This window comes from Lycium ferocissimum, chromosome 4 (assembly GCF_029784015.1).
Source record: "Lycium ferocissimum isolate CSIRO_LF1 chromosome 4, AGI_CSIRO_Lferr_CH_V1, whole genome shotgun sequence".
In the NCBI taxonomy this organism is placed as follows: domain Eukaryota; kingdom Viridiplantae; phylum Streptophyta; class Magnoliopsida; order Solanales; family Solanaceae; genus Lycium; species Lycium ferocissimum.
In genome coordinates, this window is record NC_081345.1 from 38,562,995 (window position 1) to 38,584,321 (window position 21,327).

Sequence of the window (21,327 nt, forward strand, 5' to 3'; positions counted from 1 at the left end):
GATCTGATCAATGCACTATTTACTAGGAAAAATGGCGCTTGTTGGAGTGAGTTAGCACTAATAGTGAAGAAGTATGGAGAGAGAGAAATTGATCTAAGAGTGTGTGAGTGAGAAGCCAAATGCGTTGTGTCATATCAATAATGCATGTCTAAAATGCACATTTTCCACTGATGTCGGATGATCAATAAGTCAAACCCCTAAGTGAAATGTTTAAATAGAATTTTTTTATCAAGTGTAAAAGGCCCATAATGTATTTAACCATAATACATTAGTAAATGGTGAGTTAAAACTTTACGCAACACGTCTATTATTAGTCCACCTAACAATCAAGAGTAGGATACGCAAATAGAAGTGAACAACAAATAAAGAAAAGATATTTCTAGAAGTTCATACGTGTCAACAATAAGAGGAAATTTCAAACAAACTGATGTGGGCATTCCACCAAACAATAATAATTCATAATAGTCCACGTCCCATATTGCCTTCGTTGGCGCTTCTATTGTTCTTGTCTCTATTTATGGCATTCTACACACGTGTAATCCCATAGAACCGTCCATCCACTCTACGGTTCTTGATATTTTCAGCTAATTCCTCTCCCTATATAAATAAACACTCCTCCAAACATTTTGGTATATCCCTCAAACCAATTACTTCACCATTCGTACCTCTTTTTCTTGTCTTTTTTCTAAAGGAGAAAGAGTCTACGTTTGTACCATATATAGTACTGAAAATGGCGAAGAAGATGGTTAATGTAAAGCCTTGGATTGAGGTTGCACCTTCACTTTTTGTTTTCCCACAAAAACATTCTCATTCTCCAAAACTTGAGACTATTAAAGAAGATGATCGAGCTGAAGAACAAGATGGAAATGATAAATAAAGTTTTCCTACTTTTACCTATCAAATTTTAATACTTCCCCGTGTAATTTTTTGGATAAGGGGAGGAAGCTTAGGGTGAATTTTACAATCTCAGGCCGAATGTTATGGCCATGGATGAATTGTATTAGTTTGGAGGATGTAATCTCTTCTGTTTTTTTATTTGTAGAAGAGAATGTGTATAATATGTACTCCCTTCATTTCAATTTATGCGATGGTGTTAATTTGATTAAGCATGAAATTTAAGAAAAAGAAATTTTTTTGAAACTTGTGGCGTAAAATAAGTAGATAGATATTTTTATGATTATAAATTATTTTATTAAAAGTAAAATAAGCATTAAATAAATAAATATATAAAGATATTATTCTTATGAACTGACCCAAAAAAAAAAAAAAAAAAAAAAACTTACATAAAGTTGGACTTAAAGAGCAATCTCTTATTAATATTTATCTTCTTCTTTTTGTGCATGCGCTTGTAATCTGCTGAGATTTATCTTCTTCTTTTTGTGCATGCTCTTGTAATTTGCTATGTTTGTCTATGTATTTTGTATAATGGGTGTTTAGAACACTACGTACGTTTAAAAGAAGAGATATATATATATATCACTAAAAAAAGAAGGTAAAAAATGTATTAAGTGGGATTGATCTTAGACCTTTAGATAAATAATTCAACTTCAATTAAGTGTATCATTTGCCTTTTTTGCAGCATATGTTTCAGCAGATACTAGTATTATATTAATTTTAGAAAATATATACATAAAATATTTAGTTTTACGGAGAAATTATTAGTTTACGTGCGCCATATTTTACACTTAAAATCGCCCTGGTATAGTTCCAAATGGAAAGGCTTCTTTCAACATTTAACATATTCTGCTCACAAAAAAGTCATTTTCCCAATTTGGCTAAAAATAGTTTTTAATTTTTTTTTTCCTGAAGATTGCAAACACAAAAAAAAAAAAAAGATTTGTTTTTTCATACACCAAGCACACACAAATCCATTAAAGGAATCATAATTGGGATTTTGATCTGACAAATGGTTTTAAAAAACCAGTTCTTAGAGAGAAAATAAAAGTTGTCAAAAAGAAAAGGGATGCTTCTAGATGGCTGCGCGATAATTGCATTGACTTAGTAATATGTAGCGACTTTGTACCAAAAATAAGGTACTACTGTAATAATTTATTGCGACTAAAGAAATCATCACATGAAGTTGTTAGCTACCATTTCCACGATTTAAGAAATCATAACATGCAGTGTAGTTGCCATTTCCTCCTCACCTTGACTTCGTACAAGTTACACCTAACACGACTTTCTTATAATGTTATACATACATCTACCATAAGAGGATTAGTCATGAGATATAATAGTAATTCAAATCCCTTAGGTACAGACTGAATATTGATTTTGATTTTTGTTATATATGAATCAGTGAATTGTGATAGTTTATTAAACTGTGTGTTTTGATCCCTTATATAGGAAATACATTGTATTTACATTGTTTTTAAAATTATATTATCCTCAAATATAGAACAGCAATACAAATATAACATAATACTTGGATAATCAAATTATGGAATGCACCCTCCTCCGTCTCAATTTATGATGCACCGTTTGAATGTCGAAAGTCAAATAAATTATTCTTTGACTACGATTTTTTCATATGTTGTTTAAATATTTTGAATTGACAATTATTAAAACTTATGGTACTTCTTACGTAGTTTCAAATATGTAAATTTTAGTTAAAAAGGAAACCTTAAAGATTCCACATTAGAATACACGGTAAAATTTTTTAAAAACTAAATCCCCACAATGGGTGAGGTAGTCGACTGAACATCTCAGTCGTTGGCAGGTATTTCGCCTACATCTGATCCCCAATTCTTGTTCACCCATAATGATCGTGTTGTGTGAATTGTGACCTCCTACGATCGAATGGGGTGAGTAGCAGCTGAAATCATCGATCTCATACCAAATCCCGTCAATAGAATCACTTTTTTGCAAAATTCTGACGGTTCCATAAAGTGATGATGGAGTAGTATATAATTCGTTAAAAATTTGTAAATATTCACAAGCAAACGGATAAAAAAATGTACAATTCATTAAATAGGGGGTTAAATTTGCTTGGTCATATATCAAAAAGACAAAATTGTAATGTTTTTGATATTTGAGGGACTTAAAGTGTAAATTTGCCAACTCATGAAAGTCTTTTTATTTGTTTTTGGATTATTAAGTCATGAAAAGTCAGCCAACAACTCCTCCTGCCCCCTTATACTCTTCTTTTTTTTATTTTTCTATTTTCCTAGTTAGATTAGGAACGCGGTTTCAACACCTTTACTTTATATAAGAAAGACACAAACAAATTTGAGGGTGCAAGTATTTACATACGAAGATATCATTATGTGTCCTTTAAGATTCATTTTGGTGTTTTTCTCGGCATTATTGGCTGGTTATGTAGCTTGGAGGACGGTTAGTTCTTCATCGGATACAGATTCTGTAATTCCTGAGGATTCTATGGTTGAAACGAAAAACAAAGAGGGACAAGATTTGGATTCTGTTAAGGTGAGATTTCCTTATAATTTTCTTCAAATTATTCAAAATGGATTTTGGGTTTTCGTGGATATGGCAAGTGGGAAATATTTATGGAGGAATATCAAGGCATTGAACAATGTTGAAAAGCCAAAGAGTTGTTAGGACAATATTAGGGAATAAATCTCAGGCCGATTGATCTTTTGGCCACGGATGAATTGTGTATTAATTATTGTTATATGTAAACTCTTCTGTTTTAATTTTGTAACTAGAAGAGAATGTATATTTCAGTAATATATAATCTAATTTCCCTTCCTCTTTTGTGTATGCTCTTTTTAATTTTGCTACATTTCTCTATGTATTTTGTAAAGAGTATGTTTGAGAACTCTGCGTTCGTTTATAAAAGGAACAGAGAGATCCCAATTGAAGTCTGCTTTCTGCATTTAATTAGTCAATATATGGATTGGGAGCTCAAATGATTCTCCAGAGAAATAGATCATAATTTAGATTTAAAAAAAAAGAAAAGAAAATTAGAGAGGAAAATTAGGGGATTCGCGTATTTATTCTAGGGGGGTCATTTTTGAGATTAAAAATTTGTGTTCTTGGCCGATGATGATCTGGGTTTCTCTTCCAACAAATTATTTAGTTTTTTCTATATTTTTGTTTCTCTTTGATCATATTTAAGATTTACAACCAAAACAATCAATTTGAGTTTTGGGGTTGGCGGGGGGGGTGAGGAGTGGGGGTTGGGTGGTCTATTACATGGCCAACAAGACAATCCATTTAACAAGCAAATAAAATTAGAACTTTAATGGGTCAAATATGCCGCCCTCAAAGCATGCGCGTGCGATCAAATATACCCACCACATGGGGTGGGGTAAGTCTAGGTCTCTCAGATCTGGTGCTAATTGACTAATTAATATTACAATTAATGGGCAACCATTCAAAATAAGGACATACTTGGATCAAGTAGTTGATGGATGGACATAAGTGAGCTAAAAAATGAATGGAGAATAAGTATGCTCAATTTACATAGTATGAGAGCATATTTGAACCTTTTCTGTATTTAATAATGGGCGACAATAATATTCGAACCCAAAATCTCTTACTACTTTGATACATGATAGCCTTGGTGACCATAAAATTATTTAAGACCTTGAAGAACTCCCTTTAGACTTTACTGCTAATTAAATGAATAGCAATTCCATTATCAAATTAGTTTCAGAAAATGAAATTAATCTTTTTATTGAATGAGTTGTGAACTACGAATGATGCAATTGCAACGTGTTTGGAAGCTAATGGAAAAAGGAATAACCTAAAAAATAAAGTGTAGGGCTCTATAATGGATTTTGCTTAGCTTAGTGGACGGTTCATTACCGAACTTTAACTATTTTTTAATACAAAGAAACTTAAAATAATTTGTTTCTAATTTTTCCTTTTTTTTTTTTTTTTTTTGGCTATCTTGATTAGAATAAAGAACCTCGCTCAATCGATTTGTCTCAACGCTTTGTAATTAGTTTGTATGTCTGCGATTAAGGTATGAACCGTGAAATGTCAAATGAAAAATAAAGGCAAATATTGAAAAAGGAAAAAGAAATCAATAGTCTATATTGTTTTCACTAGAATAAAGTATGATCAGGAAGTTGTCTTGCCTCCTTCAATTTACCAAAAAGTTTATAACAAAAGGGAGTTGTGGTGTGAGATGGTGACCATAGATGGAGTTACATAATTCGAAGATGATTCAATTGAATCTAACACGTCAAAAATTGTGCTAATACTATAGAAATACTTTTTATAATTGGTAACATAAGCAATTTTTTTTAGCATTATCACTAAGATGGGTCAAAAATTGTTTAAAGGTTGTGTGTCCTAATTTCAAGTGCGGCATTCTTAAATGGGAAAATTTCAGAAATATACAATTTGCTTACTTACATTGCAAAAAAAATAGCCCAAAACTCACATTGCAAAGCTTTGGCCCAGAGACACTTTTATACACTTATATACAAATGACAAGTACATTATGTATACAGGTGTTTGAAGGTGTATAATGTGTAGGTATATACACTAAAAAATTTAATTATACAATATTATACGAGAAAATACGCCACATATACATATTTTTTAGTGTATATACAAGAAAATATGCACATATACATATTTATACACAATTATGCAATATTGTATAAGTGGGTATAAACATAGATCTAGACTGATTTTGAATAAGACTTATACATATTTATACACCTATATATATAAGTATACAAGACAGATATATTACGTATATAGATGTATAAAAATGTATAATAGTGTATAAGAGAGGTGTATACACCTATATACACTATTATACAATATTATAAGATATTGCTGTTCTATGTCCTTCCAAGAGCTTATCCATATTGAAATGAAATGGCATTGCTTTTCATGATTATTCATTTTTCAAATAGAATTACTAGAATTCTATGGGATTTGGGATTGAGCTGATGAATATGACTGATTAATGTGCACTGTAGTCACCCAGGCGACCACCACCGTCGGTTATTGCATCTCCGCCACATGTGTTTCATCACCGGTTAATCCACCACCACCTCGATGAGTTTTCTAATAGATCTAGATCTAGATCTCAACCACCACTTGCGACGAGTTTTCTGATAGATCTAGATCTAGATCTTAACCACCACCGGCGATAATGACGGATGTGCAGTGGCAGGGGAGGGCGAGAGAGAAGAGGCACAGAGAGAGAGAGAGAAAGCGTGAGAGTGGGAGAGGAGCTGGGTCATTTTTTGTAAGATTTAAAATTATGGGTCAATTTTAGTAGCATTATTACTCTAATTGATATGCACCGTAATTAACTCTTCTTGAATTGGGTTCATGAATCAATGCCATTTCATTTCAATATGGATAAGCTCTTGGAAGGACATAGAACAGCAAACAAAAATCCTTCTTGGTGTATTTATCTCTTTGGACTTAAAAATTACAAAAAAGAAGAATAAGATGATGACGATCATCAATATCTCGTAATTACAAGAAACACAAGTTGCATATAGTTTCTTTTTGTGGGCTTGTGGTGTTCTTGCTTTTGGGTGAGTCCTCCAGTTAGATTTATCTGGCAGGCTTAGTTGGCTATCAGTCAGCCAATAATACCACAGCATTGTGCCCCAAAATTCCAAAAAATAAGTCTTAATTAGTTGTATTTGAAAAAATATTAGGATGAATTCAAAATGATTAGCGATACTGATAAGATTAAGAATTGCTATTCTCATCAGCTATTATCAGTTTCCTTACCTAAATTACTAATATAGCAATACACAATTTCGAAATGAAGGATAACCACTCATTAATCTTGAATTATTAGACCGACCATCCCATACTAATTTTTATTATGACAGACGAGAACAAATTAAGAAAAATTTACCTTATAATATCAGAAAAATGTATCAATCAGAAAACTTATTGAATATTTTGCTATAATGAAAAAGTGAAACTATATGACGAAGACAGCACTATCCTTTTTCTTTTCTTTTTTTGGCATTTTTTTTGTCCATTTTCTTTTATGATTTCTTAATTTTGAGAGGGTAGATGATCCAAGAAACATGACTTGCCTTTCAACTTTGTCCACTAATCCTTATCCATTCGACCATACAGTAATTTTCTCTTACCATTTTGTTTGGTCAAAACCTTGAAATTTGCACAAGCAAGGTAGTATGGACTTGTTTGGTTTCGATCAAAATTAAATTTGTTTGGTCAAGTTCCTTTTATAGTTATTTTTCGAAGATAGCCAATTTTTCTAACAATATTCAAGTAAAAATTACAGCAAGTCTTGTCCATGTGCCAGTATTAACCCGGCTCTTTGTCCATAATAATGTATGCCGAACAAATAAAAGAGTAAGAGGATAGAATTTAATTGCAACTTATGCTAGAGATTATGTAACTTTGGAAGGAGCTCAGTATTTGCAATCACTAAAAACTACAATTTCAATCACCACTACTTTTTTTGCATGACATAACATGCCTTTGCCAGTTGCCACGCCACCATCCACATCCACTTTTTTTCCAATCATTTCGGTTCAAGTCTTCATTTACATGAGATTTTCAAATAGCCATTGGTTATTACTCAAGATTACCAGATGATCATATAAAAAAACTTCTCATTAGTAATCAAAGATAACAAAAATCCAAGAGCTTACAGTAGAAGAAGAAAGCAGATACTAGAAGAGCCGTTGTAAGACAACCGTGGCCGTGGGACCAATTCCACAATTATATGTACTGGGCGGCTAAAAATGTTTAAACATTTTGAACTTTACAATTAATCATGCATTATCATCTTTTCATAGCTCTAATCCCCTTCAGTCCTTTGCTCTCATAAATACCTGCCCCTTCACCTCTCACTTCTCATCACACACAAAAACAGAGCATCCCCTGTATTTCTTCTTTCTCTGTTTTAACAGGAAAAAAAAAACTGTGTTTTGAACAATTAGTAATGGCTAAAGACGTAGAAGCAGCAACAGAATTTTCAGGCAAGGACTACACCGATCCACCACCAGCTCCCTTGATTGATTTTGATGTGCTGAAACAATGGTCTTTGTATAGAGCTGCTATTGCTGAGTTTATTGCCACATTGCTCTTACTTTGCGTAACTGTACTTACTGTCATTGGTTACAAACACCAGTCGGACGTTGATGCTAATGGTGATGTATGTGGCGGTGTTGGCATAGTTGGTATTGCTTGGGCCTTTGGTGGAATGATCTTTGTTCTTGTTTACTGCACTGCTGGTATCTCTGGTGAGCTATTCATTCTTACTATATCTACAAAGTCGTTAGCTACAATATTCACTAAAGAAAAGCTGGAGTTAGCTAATAACTTCGTCGCTAATCAGTTGCTAAATTGCTAGCTGACAGAATGTTTTGATATTCCCTTGCTGACGGATTTTGCCGTTTAGCTACAAACTAGTCCGTTACTAATTTCAGTTTTTTTAATAGTTGTTAAACGCTATACGTACACCAAACAATGTATGAAGGAACCTAGTTATCCATCAGTTTTCTTATGTAGTGCAGAAAGTAAATGACACAGAATATTTACGTGGAAAACTCCTTCCTCAAGGGATTAAAAATCACGACCTACCTCGTAGGATTTCAAACTCCACTACACTGAGCAACTTTCAGATTACAACCTATTATAACCTAGGAATTAACCTCTTAATTCCTCACCCTTACAATACCTTCATTGTAAGCTACAACTCTTGACTACCCCTAGCCAAGCACTCAACAGAGTATGACTACCTCAAGCCAAACTGACTAATACATATGACTACCTCAAGCCAAACTGACTAATACACCTTGACTACCTCTAGAAAAGTATACCACTCAAGAGCTTTAGTAGGTAAACAGCCTACAAACAACTTTTGAGAATTCAAGCTACCTACACACGGCTTCCTTTTGAGAAGAGTAGGTTTACAAGTTATAGAACAAAGGAACAAAAAACTTAACACTTCTAGGACTTAACACATCTTCAGTTGTAGGGAACAGGTCTTTGGATTAGTTGAAGCTTTGTTCTTGAACACACCTTGATAGGTAGAGACTTGCACTCAAGATCTGAACAATTTTGGGATATAGCAAGAATAATATTTCCCTCAGGATATGTTGTGTATATAAGACGAGAGGCAAGGTGAGAGGGACAAGTCATAAACATTGGACCATTGGTCAACCTGCAGCAACTCTGCTGCTGTACCGCTGTATATGCTGCACTGCTACAGTGTCAGCAGTTTTGCAGCTGTAGAGTTGACTATACGACGCCCAGGGGACCTGATCGAGCACCTGGTCCCTCTAACGACATAACTGGTTCCTCAAGTAGGTTTGTCAAATCATCAAAACACGAAGTAGCATAGCTTATCAATAGTAATTTTAGTTGTGTAATTCTGGTTCCAAAAATATCTTCATTAGAAATCATAACTCAAAACCATAATTTTACATATTGGAATTATAGATATCTGTGGCTAACGTTATGTGAAAATGATACAAAGTGTATCAATTTGGAAGAAGAAATAAAACCTCATTCAAACCCAAATTCTCTTATTAACAGAATTGTGACACTATGAATGCATGTGGTGAGATGGATGCCATTTTTCTATCTTTAATCAGGGGTCTCGTGCTTGAAAATAAAGAAATTCTTTGCAGAGTATCCTTTTTGTTTAAATGGGTCTTGAGCGATGCAAATCTATATCGTTATATAGTTGGCAAGGGATATTAGATGGTTAGATTAAAAAACTGTGACTAAAAATCGACACATTTTGCACAAAATATTGCGTACGCCATTGATCAAGCTTGCTGATTTTTGAGGAATACACTTAAAAATCGACACATTTTGCACAAAATATTGCGTACGCCATTGATCAAGCTTGCTGATTTTTGAGGAATACACTTACACCGAGTGAATTATTTTTAAGGATGGTGCCGTTAAAGGTAGAAGGAATTTTCTGTGATCATACTCCAATAGTTTTTACAACATATTATCCCATTGTTTCCTTTGCATACTTGTTTAAAGTACTGATATGTGAATAATACAAGAGGACACATTAACCCGGCAGTAACATTTGGGCTGTTCTTGGCAAGGAAAGTGTCATTGATCAGGGCAGTGTTGTACATGGTAGCCCAGTGTTTGGGCGCAACTTGTGGTGTGGGTTTGGTGAAGGGTTTCCAAACGGCATACTACGACAGATATGGTGGTGGTGCTAATGAAATGGCACCAGGACACAGCAAGTGTGTTGGATTAGGTGCTGAAATTATTGGTACCTTTGTTTCGTCTACGTTGTCTTTTCTGCCACTGACCCCAAAAGAAGCGCCAGAGATTCTCATGTCCCCGTAAGTATTCCATCAAAACAGACTAAACTAGCATATGCTTAAACTTTGTCACCGAAGCAAGAAATAAAAATATGAGGCTTTTTTGAGATAGTTCTAGATTTGAATTAGTGCAAGCAGTGGCGAGGGCTGGATTTTCATCAAGGAAGTTCATCGTCTACTAGATATACCTAAAAGAAGTTGACCATATATATACACTTATACAGTCTGATTTTTCGGCATAAACCTCCTTCAGCCCCTATGCTAGAAACAAACATTATAAGTAGTTGTCTACGTTATGGTCCCCTTGTATTTCGGGTATGTCTAATTAATAGGATGGGGCTCCTCTCCATTTCTACTCTCTCCATTTTTAAGTCCTATTTGGATGAAAAGGCACGTATCGTAGTTAATAATTAATGGTTGAGATCTAATTTCCCAAATCAAGGTCCCAACCATAGTTAGAATAACAAATATTTTCTTTATTTACTCTTAAAAAGATTTGACAATCCCAAAATTCTAGCTAAAACATTATCTCGCCTATAAATTAATCCTAAAATTTTCTTTCTTTCCTATTTATTACGTGTCAAATAATTGACTTATAAATTTTCTTTTCTTGAATTAAAATTAAAGCACGAAGTATACAAAAAAAAAAAAATTGGGAACATATCCAGGTGGACGTAGGGGGGGAAATTAAGAAGAACTGTACAGAAAAAAAATTGTTCAAAAGAAGCAAAAAAAAAAAAAAAGGAAGAGCGCATAATAAATAGGAAAAGAAAAAAATTTAGGATTAATTTATGGGTGAGATAATGTTTTAGTTAGAATTTTGGGATTGTCAAATTTTTTAGAGTAAATAAAGAAAATATTTATTATTCTAACTATGGTTAGGACCTTGATTTGGACAATTAGATCTCAACCATTAATTATTAACTATGCTTATGTGTCTTTCATCTAAATAGGAACTTGGGGAAAATAGAGAGAGTGAAAATGGAGAGGAGCGTCATCCTAATTAATATATTCATGAGTAGTTTTGATCATTTAAGCTTTTAGTCTTCTTTAAATATTTAACAAACTCTACTTGTTAGATTTAAGAAAAGATGTAAAAAAAATTGAGGTTACAACATTGGCAACTACCATTTTTGGCTGCCCCCGCCTCCGGCTTTGCCCTTGGGTTTGTCCACCAACCTACCATGTTTCCCTTTAGTTATACGATAGATAATCTGATAGTGTAAACATTTATTTACTGCCGGGGAATATAAGTAAAACTCAAGCAAGGATGGTAAGTTGATTTTAGCTTTGTTTATGTGATGTGACGGTCTTGGCTCCACTTCCCATTGGATTCGCAGTGTTCATGGTCCACTTAGCCACCATCCACATCACCGGAACCGGTGTTAATCCTGCAAGGAGTTTTGAAGCAGCCGTGATCTACAACCAGGACAAGGCATGGGATGAACACTGGATCTTCTGGGTCGGTCCATTCATCGGAGCCTTTGCCGCAGCAGTCTACCACCAGTACATTCTCCGAGCAGTTGCCATCAAACCTCTTGGTTCCTTCAGGAGCAATACCTAAAACTTCTCATTTTTCCACGTGAATAAAGGACTCAAGTTGAATGGAAAATTAAATGAGTTGTTGCAAAATTGTAGATAAAAAGGGTGTCTTTTATATCCCTACTGTTTCTTATTTCTCCTTTGATTTTATTTACTTTTGCATGTACTGCTTGAGTTGAGTTGCTTCTTTTATAATTTCAATTTTCCTTTTTCCTAGTAGCCCATTCTTTCTTTGTGTATCTTCTTTAGCAATCGTAATTAAGGAAAATGCTTCGTGTCTTTACACTTTCTCTCCATTTTCTCAAGTGCATATTTAGATGTGTTACACTTGTCATATTTAAAATTTAAAGGTCTAGATTAAATCAATTAAAAAGTATCTTAATCATAGTTAAAGAATAAGTTTTAGGAAGAAATCTCATCTTCCACAAATTTTGGCTCCTCATTTAATGTGATTGTGAATATGTGTATCCGGATCCAGTCCAGTAACACATCCTCCAGTAACACAATTTTCCTTGTAGCCCATTGTCTTTGTGCATCTTCTTTCGCAATCGTAATCTATATATATAATATAAAGCTAGGCATAGACAAAGTGATATGACACCTCTCTATGGACACCATTCCTATTTATCTTTTTTCTCCTTTTTTTGAGATTTTTTCCTTCATCTCTCTATATAAAATACACAAAATAATCTACTAAAACTAATTAATTTAAACCCACGTTGCTATTGCAATTTAGCCCAGCAATTGTAGTAACTGCTTAGCCCAGGGTCCGGAACAAAAATAACCCCAAAAAAAAGGGTATGAACGAAAATAACCCAGGAAAAAAAACAGGTACAAAAGTACCTTTAACGCATGATTTTCATGCGTTAAAGGACTTAACGGAGACGGACCCGTTAAGTCCTTTAACGCACTATTTTCATGCGTTATTGGCCGGTTAATTAATTTAACCCAATAACGCACTATTTTCATGCGTTATTGGATTGTGTTTTTTTTTTTTTTTTTTTCTTTCTTTCTTTCTTTCTTTCTTTCTTTCTTTCCTTTTTCCTTTCTTTCACACTTTTTTACATACTTTAGCTATAGATTAATCATGCTTCGAGACTCCGAAACGTCAACATTTTATATAGAACGATATTTTTTTTCGCGTACTATAATGTAGGCTCGATACATCAAGGATACGTAAACGTTCGGATCGTCGTTTTAGGGGTTGAAAAGGTGCCCGAAGTAAGTTTTGTTTGAAAAAACTTAGTGTTTTTTCCATACTTTAGGCATAGATTAATCATGCTCCGAGACTCCGAAACGTCAGCATTTTATATAGAACCTGATATTTTTTTCTGCGTACTACAATGTAGGCTCGATACATCAAGGATACGTAAACGTTCGGATCGTCGTTTTAGGGGTTGAAAAGGTGCCGAAGTAAGTTTTGTTTGAAAAAACTTAGTGTTTTTTACATACTTTAGCCATAGATTAATCATGCTTCGAGACTCCGAAACGTCAACATTTTATATAGAACCTGATATTTTTTTCTGCGTACTATAATGTAGGCTCGATACATCAAGGATACGTAAACGTTCGGATCGTCGTTTTAGGAGTTGAAAGGGTGCCCGAAGTAAGTTTTGTTTGAAAAAACTTAGTGTTTTTTTCCATACTTTAACCATAGATTAATCATGCTTCGAGACTCCGAAACGCGCATTTTATATAGAACCCGATATTTTTTTTCGCGTACTATAATGTAGGCTCGATACATCAAGGATACGTAAACGTTCGGATCGTCGTTTTAGGGGTTGAAAAGGTGCCCGAAGTAAGTTTTGTTTGAAAAAACTTAGTGTTTTTTACATACTTTAGCCATAGATTAATCATGCTTCGAGACTCGAAACGTCAACATTTTATATAGAACCCGATATTTTTTTCGCGTACTATAATGTAGGCTCGATACATCAAGGATACGTAAACGTTCGGATCGTCGTTTTAGGGGTTGAAAAGGTGCCGAAGTAAGTTTTGTTTGAAAAAACTTAGTGTTTTTCACATACTTTAGCCATAGATTAATCATGCTTCGAGACTCCGAAACGTCAACATTTTATATAGAACCTGATTTTTTTTCTGCGTACTATAATGTAGGCTCGATACATCAAGGATACGTAAACGTTCGGATCGTCGTTTTAGGGGTTGAAAGGGTGCCCGAAGTAAGTTTTGTTCGAAAAAACTTAGTGTTTTTTCCATACTTTAACCATAGATTAATCATGCTTCGAGACTCGAAACGTCGGCATTTTATATAGAACACGATATTTTTTTTCGCGTACTATAATGTAGGCTCGATACATCAAGGATACGTAAACGTTCGGATCGTCGTTTTAGGGGTTGAAAAGGTGCCCGAAGTAAGTTTTGTTTGAAAAAACTTAGTGTTTTACCTACTTTAGCCATAGATTAATCATGCTTGAGACTCAAACGTCAACATTTTATATAGAACACGATATTTTTTTTGCGCACTATAATGTAGGCTCGATACATCAAGGATATGTAAACGTTCGGATCGTCGTTTTAGGGGTTGAAAAGGTGCCAAAAAGTAAGTTTTGTTTGAAAAAACTTAGTGTTTTTTCCATACTTTAGCCATAGATTATGTATACGTTTGAAAAACGTATACGTATCCTTGATGTATCGAGCCTACATTATAGTAAGCGAGAAAAAAAAATATCACCTTCTATATAAAATGTTGACGTTTGAGTCTCAAGCATGATTAATCTATGGCTAAAGTAGGTAAAAAACACTAAGTTTTTCAAACAAAACTTACTTCGGCACCTTTTCAACCCCTAAAACGACGATCCGAACGTTTACGTATCCTTGATGTATCGAGCCTACATTATAGTACGCGAAAAAATATCGTGTTCTATATAAAATGCCGACGTTTCGAGTCTCGAAGCATGATTAATCTATGGCTAAAGTATGGAAAAAACACTAAGTTTTTTCAAACAAAACTTACTTCGGCACCTTTTCAACCCCTAAAACGACGATCCGAACGTTTACGTATCCTTTATGTATCGAGCCTACATTATAGTATGCGTAAAAAAATATCGTGTTCTATATAAAATGTTGACGTTTCGGAGTCTCGAAGCATGATTAATCTATAGCTAAAGTATGTAAAAAAGTGTGAAAGAAAGGAAAAAGGAAAGAAAGAAAGAAAGAAAGAAAGAAAAAAAAAAAAAAAAACACAATCCAATAACGCATGAAAATAGTGCGTTATTGGGTTGAAATTATTAGCCAATAACGCATGAAAATAGTGCGTTAAAGGACTTAACGGGTCCGTCTCCGTTAAGTCCTTTAACGCATGAAAATCATGCGTTGGTGACTTTTGTACCTGTTTTTTTTCCTGGGTTATTTTCGTTCATACCCTTTTTTTTGGGGTTATTTTTGTTCCGGACCCCTTAGCCCACGTAGCACGGTAGCAGCAAATAAGACTATCTTAAAACTAATCTAATAAATGCATTAAAGGGATATACCGAACGTTTTGATGACTTTTCGTTTTACCTAGAACTGTTCATTTTTAAAGAGCTATTCTATAGTTTGTTTCCTTCGTTTCGTGAACGTGGTGCATAAGAAGTATTGACCCAACTTTGTAACCATGTAAGAGGATGGAAGAGAAGTGGATTGCTACTGACTGGTCTTCGAAAATTTTGTCTTTTCTCCTTCTAGGTTCTAATTATTCGCTTGTCTCATTATTTGTGTGTTTTCTCATGATATTGGTAAATTTGTTTTCTCCTCCATGATTTGGCTTTGGCTTCTAACAGATATGCAGTTATTTTTGATGATCTATCTTCTCCATTTTTTCCATCCTAAATATATTACACGTTTCTTAAAAATTCTTTTTTCATCATCTAACTTTTTTGAACTTCTCGAATGGTCCGGGGGATCTTTCTTACAAGGGCAACAGCCAACAGTGGAGAGTAGAAGAATAAAAGTGTTATTTATAGCCTCTTTCTTGTACTTTGATTATCTTATTAATTTGTGGTTGTCACTGTTCCTTTTTTGTGGTTGTTAGTGCTTTATCATGGTTTTTATAGTATTTTGCCATGGCTTATAATTCGTTTCATTATTTCTTTTTTCGTACTATTTTAAATTGTCGGTCCTTATGCCAGGTTTGTCGGCAACAGTCTCCCTACCTCCCAAGGTGAGGGTAAGGTCTGAGTACACTCTACTCTAAGACTCCACTTTATGAGATTTCATTGGAAATATTGTTGTTGTTCTTTCTGAGGTAGGACATTCAAAATAGAAGCACTATTAATTGTTATTATATCAAATTCTATAAATTAATGAACAGTTGGGTCTAAGAGATCCTATAACTTCTGCCAAAAAAAAAAAAAATTGTGGCTACCATTGTGGTAGGAATAGATCGCAAACATAATCAAGAGGTTCTCTTGATCCTTTTCAACTAATATTGATAAACTCTATTTGCTTTTTTGTACTTATTAGTAAAAGATTTTTTTTTTTCAGTATTGAAGTTTAGTGTTTATATTTACTAAGTAAATTTTTCTCCCTTCGACATTTTTTTTTTCTGTGAATGCTTATGCATAGACTGTACATAATCTAGATCCATCAATTTTGACATAACTAATTACTAAATAAAAAAATTTTCTCCCTTCGACATTTTTTTTTTTCTGTGAATGCTTATGCATAGACTGTACATAATCTAGATCCATCAATTTTGACATAACTAATTACTAAATAAAAAGCCTATTGCTCTTAACTAGAGTAAAAGATAGACAAAGAGATACTAATGATAAGTTAATAACACTGCTTACGGGCGATCTTATAGATACCTTCTAAATTTATCGCTTATTCTTATTCTGCACGACAGTTGAAAGACTAGAAGTCTTAAAGAAAATTGTAATTCTTTCGTTTAATTTGAATTTTGTCTGTTATAAATTTCTTTACTTTTTATTTCAACTTCATGTTATTTCAATAGAAGAAAATTATAGAGAAATAAAAGTTCTAATTGTTATCTAACAAAATATTTAACACACAAGTAGAGATTTGTAATCTAATTAAATATATACAATTAATAATGTTACTCATATAAGAAAGTTAATCCATTATCATTCTAATAATTTGTAGCATTATTTATTAGTATAATAATTTGTAGCATTATTTATTAGTATAAATTTATTGATGTTGTTTATAACCGCGCGAAGCGCGGCTTCATCACTAGTTAAGGAAAATGCTTTGTGTCTTTTACACCTTCTTTAAGTGCATATTTAGATGTGTTACACTTGTCATATTTAAAATTTAAAGGTCTAGACTAAATCAATTTAAAAAGCATCTTAATCATAGTTAAAGAATAAGTTTTAGGAAGAAATCTCATCTTCCACATTTTTTTTATTTTTTATTTTTTATAAAAGAATTTTAATCATCGGCCACTTCCACAAATTTTGGCTCCTCATTTAATGTGATTGTGAATATGTGTATCCCGGATCCAGTCCAGTACCACATCCTCCAGTAATTTTCAATGGGCATCTAAATAGATGCCACGTGTCCACCTAAAAATTAATGGCTGGGATTGCAGATTAACCCAACAACTACAGTTTCAGCTTCTTTTTGGGACTTAAGAAAAGTTGCAAAGTTTGAAACTTTAAATTTAGAGGCTAATTTCGCTTTCCGAATTTTCTACCTATTTTAAAAGCTTTGTCCCTTTCCTTTTACATTTTAATTTTGAGATATTATGTTCATATTGACTCGGGTATTATAGAGGGCTATGGTCCATAGCCTATGGATGACGACCCAAAGCTCTTCTTTTTTCCACCTGCAGCACCATGGATGAGTCCTTTTTTCCTCATACTTATGATTATTTATTGGGTAAAGGTCAAGTCCCTTAGTTTGTTCTGCATTGGGATTATACACCAGAGTTTATTACGTATCTTTCAATCTTATAGAGTTAGATGAAATTTTAGAAATAAAAAGTGTTCTGAGATGTGAGATCGTGGTTGTAAACCCACTCGACAAATTGCTTTTTTTGTTATGCTTCATGGGGTGAGTTATAGACTTTTGTTGGATTAATTTGCAATGGAGGAAGGTGGAATATTGCAATGCCGGCCTTTAATTTTTTAGGTGGACACGTGGCGTCTATTTAGATGCCCATTGAACATTACTGGAAGATGTGGTACTGGACTGGATCCGAATACACATATTCACAATCATAGTTAAGTAAAATTATATTGTTTGATTTATATAAACACGTATTGCAAGTAAGTATTTAACCAATCTGATTGTCCTTCCGTTATAAATCATCCCTACTTTCTCATCTTTCCTAATAAGTTATTTCCGACAAAATCAAAACATACTCTTTACGAGCAACACAATGATATTTCATCAGAACACTTGTTCAGAAACCATACTACAAGCAAACAAAGATAAACTAAAACAATCAGAATTTGGATAAAAATTAAAATGAAACAACACAAATATCATAAAATTTAATTTGGAATAAGATCTCTTTTTTAAGTAACGACGCAACAACATACTAGTCCACCAGTTGGTTTTGGATCCGGAACGCACAGCCCAATCAAAGGCCCAAGGTCATTACACGGCCCATTACAATCCGACTTGGTCTTGCATTTACTTGTGAAAATGCAATCTGAAGGAAAATCTCCTTTGATTTCAGCATCACCTAAAAAGAGATGTAAAAAAGAAAACTCAAATTTAAGTTAAAAAAAAATCAAAAGATCATAAAATAAAACAACTTTTTTCAATAAAGAAAACTATATGATCAACTACGTACCGGTGGCTTGAGAAGGAACAAGGAGAAACAGGATTAAGAGAGTGACAAATAGAAACTTGAATGATTCCATTTTGGTTTTTGAAATGTTCATGTATGATGGAAGGTTATAGTTCTGAAATATGACCATTCTCTTATACATATTATCATTTTGAGACATTAATTGTTTTTCCATTCCTAGGTTGTCACTATTCCATGAATATCTCTATCTTTGATTCTTGAAATTATGCTTTAAACACTTACCTCATATATAGAGATACTCGTATGCATCTTTTTGTTTTCTTTTTCTAACATGGAAGAGATCTCATTTTTGATATTCATACTAACCTTTTTTTTTTTTTTTTTTTTTTTTTTTTTTTTTTTAAATAGGAACCCAGGAGAACCAATTTGGTAGGTATTGTATTGGTGACTTTAATATGGATTCTAAACATCTCGTAGAAAAAGAGCATGTGATGTAAATTTTTCAGAAAGGGCTAAATAGGATTTTATAAATTCATTTTTTTTAGCATGCATAATCTTGGGTTAAGACATAGAAACACAACTAAATTATGGCAAAATTGACAACTACACACCTAAACTATACGGTGGTCTAACCCCCCTGAGCTTATTTTTTCGTATTATTTACGCCTTCACTGGTTACCTGATAAAAGAAGTAAAAATATTGCATGTGCAAACATGCACTTATTCAAGACGGAAAAAAAAGGGTCTTAATGCCTTTTTTTCGATTCTTTCAGACCTAAACGACCGGACCTCATTCTCTCTCAAATCCAAAAGGGCAGACCCAAATACCTATAATCAGATATTTATACATATTTAATAAATTTTTTAATACATTAGATTTTAGGAAAAGTTACTAAGTTCATATAAACATATATTACTAAGTTAGTTCCGCCTATGCATCTATGGGGGGCAGAAAATAACTATGCGCGATATCAGCAGATGATAATGTGGTTTCCATAATGATCTCATTTTGCTTTCACTATATGTCTTGCCAAGTTTCAATTCCATCTGCACAGGAAAAGAATCAACAATAATGAAGAGATTGCATCATTATTCGTTACTGAAAATAGAAAGATTAAACTATAAGCAGAATACAAAATTGTCAAAGGTAATAGAGGACAAGGAAAAGACAAAACTTAGAAGTCAAATTAAATCACTCGAAAGCAAGTCAATTAACAGTTTGTGTATAGTCTAAGCAAACCTTTACCTTTTCAAAAAATAAGACATGTTTACTTGTCATCTTCTTTCTCTGTGAACTACTAGTTGTATCAAATCTTTACGTTTTCCAGATACCACATGAAAAAAATGTGACTTAATTGGGAGTGATAGCTGTGCAGTATTTTCTATTTGGAAGTTATATAGTGAGTTTTTATATGAGGTACTTGCACTAATAATAGATCTCGGGTTCAAGTCTTTCTCTTAACTATCCGAAATAATACTAAAACGTGTTTGGCCAAATAAACGAATTAGACCTCACATCTGGCAAAATATTAGTTGTATAAATAAAAATGTCACATCTGTTAAGTTAAACTTTACTAAAGGCATTGTCATGGGATAATTTATGTATCATTTGGCTCCCTCCTTTTCCACTATACATTGAAGTCCAAGCAACTATCACTTCATGATCAATTTGAGCTTATAAAATTGCACTCAGAAGTTCATTACATTCCCACATTCTAAACTACTCTGTTCCATTAGAATATTGGGATCACTTCACAAGAAAACCAACAAATTAAGAAATAAAATGACATTACCAATGGCTTGTTCAGTTTTCTTGCTTCTTGTTGTTTGCTTACCATTCATTATTAATTCTCAAGATAGAGCTTTCACTAATGAAAGCCCTGTTCCTTTCTCACCAGAAGCATACTCATTTTTTCACCCAAAAGCTCAACAACAAACCACTAGTAATGAAAATTTATGTGATTCATCAGATTGTTCTGAATTTCCTAGAGCATCGAATGTGCAGTCAAATCTTGCATATGAAAGTTTATCACCACCAGAAGGTGGTGGGATTGGACTTGGATGTGGTGGGATGACTGGAATTCCTACCGGTTTTGTGTTTGCTATTCTTATAGCAGTTGGGATTCTGTTTGTGATCATCACACGAAGACACAACTCCAGTAACACTAATACAGCTCAGCTTAATGCTTGATCGAATATCAATACTGATCACAGAGAGACGCGAATCTAAGATTTATGGTAAGTGGCTGCAGAATTAGTCTAATATGTACAAATATTTGCAATGGTACTTATGGATCGAGCCAAAAGTAGCAAAAGGCCAGCTTTGCTGGTGGATTAAGCCAAATAAATTCCCAACATAACTTTCTCCATGCAAAGAAATTGAGAGCACACAAATGAGAAAACCATGCATGTATTTGGCCTTTACGTGTAATTTTTCAATTTGATGAAATCTATATTATAATTAAGCTCATCATATCAGTATTGAAAATGATTAAAATCATTGTCCTCTAAATTTCTTTCGCTGCTAATGCATTCTGAATTTTAATCATTACTTTGTTGCTTATACCACAAATAACCTCCCATATTTATAGTCGAAGGATTCGACTATATATAAACTTTCATTGATGAGCTCCCTAATCATACTCTTTCTCCCGTTTAAAGTTTGATGTGCTTGAGACAGAGAGAGCAATCAACAAATTCAGTATTTTCAACACGGCACATATAAATTAAATTCCGCATTAAGACAACTAATGAGGCATTTGCGTACATGCATAGACAAATTCAGTATTTGAAGTTAATGAGTTCATTTTAATCCCAAGTTAATATACAATAAAAATT

The 21,327-nt window shown here is 33.4% G+C and overlaps 1 protein-coding gene, 1 long non-coding RNA gene and 1 pseudogene across 2 annotated transcripts; 2 read left to right on the top strand and 1 right to left on the bottom strand.

Moving 5' to 3' along the window:
* The first annotated feature begins 7,716 nt into the window (after nt 1-7,716).
* On the top strand, nt 7,717-12,045 carry LOC132052786 (aquaporin PIP2-4-like; annotated as a pseudogene).
* On the bottom strand, nt 8,277-10,079 carry LOC132052787 (uncharacterized). The gene is made up of 3 exons (XR_009414028.1): nt 9,734-10,079; nt 8,702-9,659; nt 8,277-8,669 (listed from the first exon to the last, which is right to left on the bottom strand). It is a non-coding gene; the product is annotated as an uncharacterized LOC132052787 (long non-coding RNA).
* An 8,239-nt stretch (nt 12,046-20,284) lies between the features above and the next one.
* Nucleotides 20,285-20,680, top strand: LOC132054022 (uncharacterized). The gene has a single exon (XM_059446105.1). The coding sequence runs from the start codon at nt 20,285-20,287 to the stop codon at nt 20,678-20,680; it is 396 nt and encodes a 131-aa protein (XP_059302088.1).
* The last annotated feature ends 647 nt before the right edge of the window (nt 20,681-21,327 follow it).

Coding starts and splice junctions, on each gene's coding strand:
- LOC132054022 (XM_059446105.1), top strand. CDS start 20,285: ATGGCTTGTTCAGTTTTCTTGCTTCTTGTTGTTTGCTTACCATTCATT.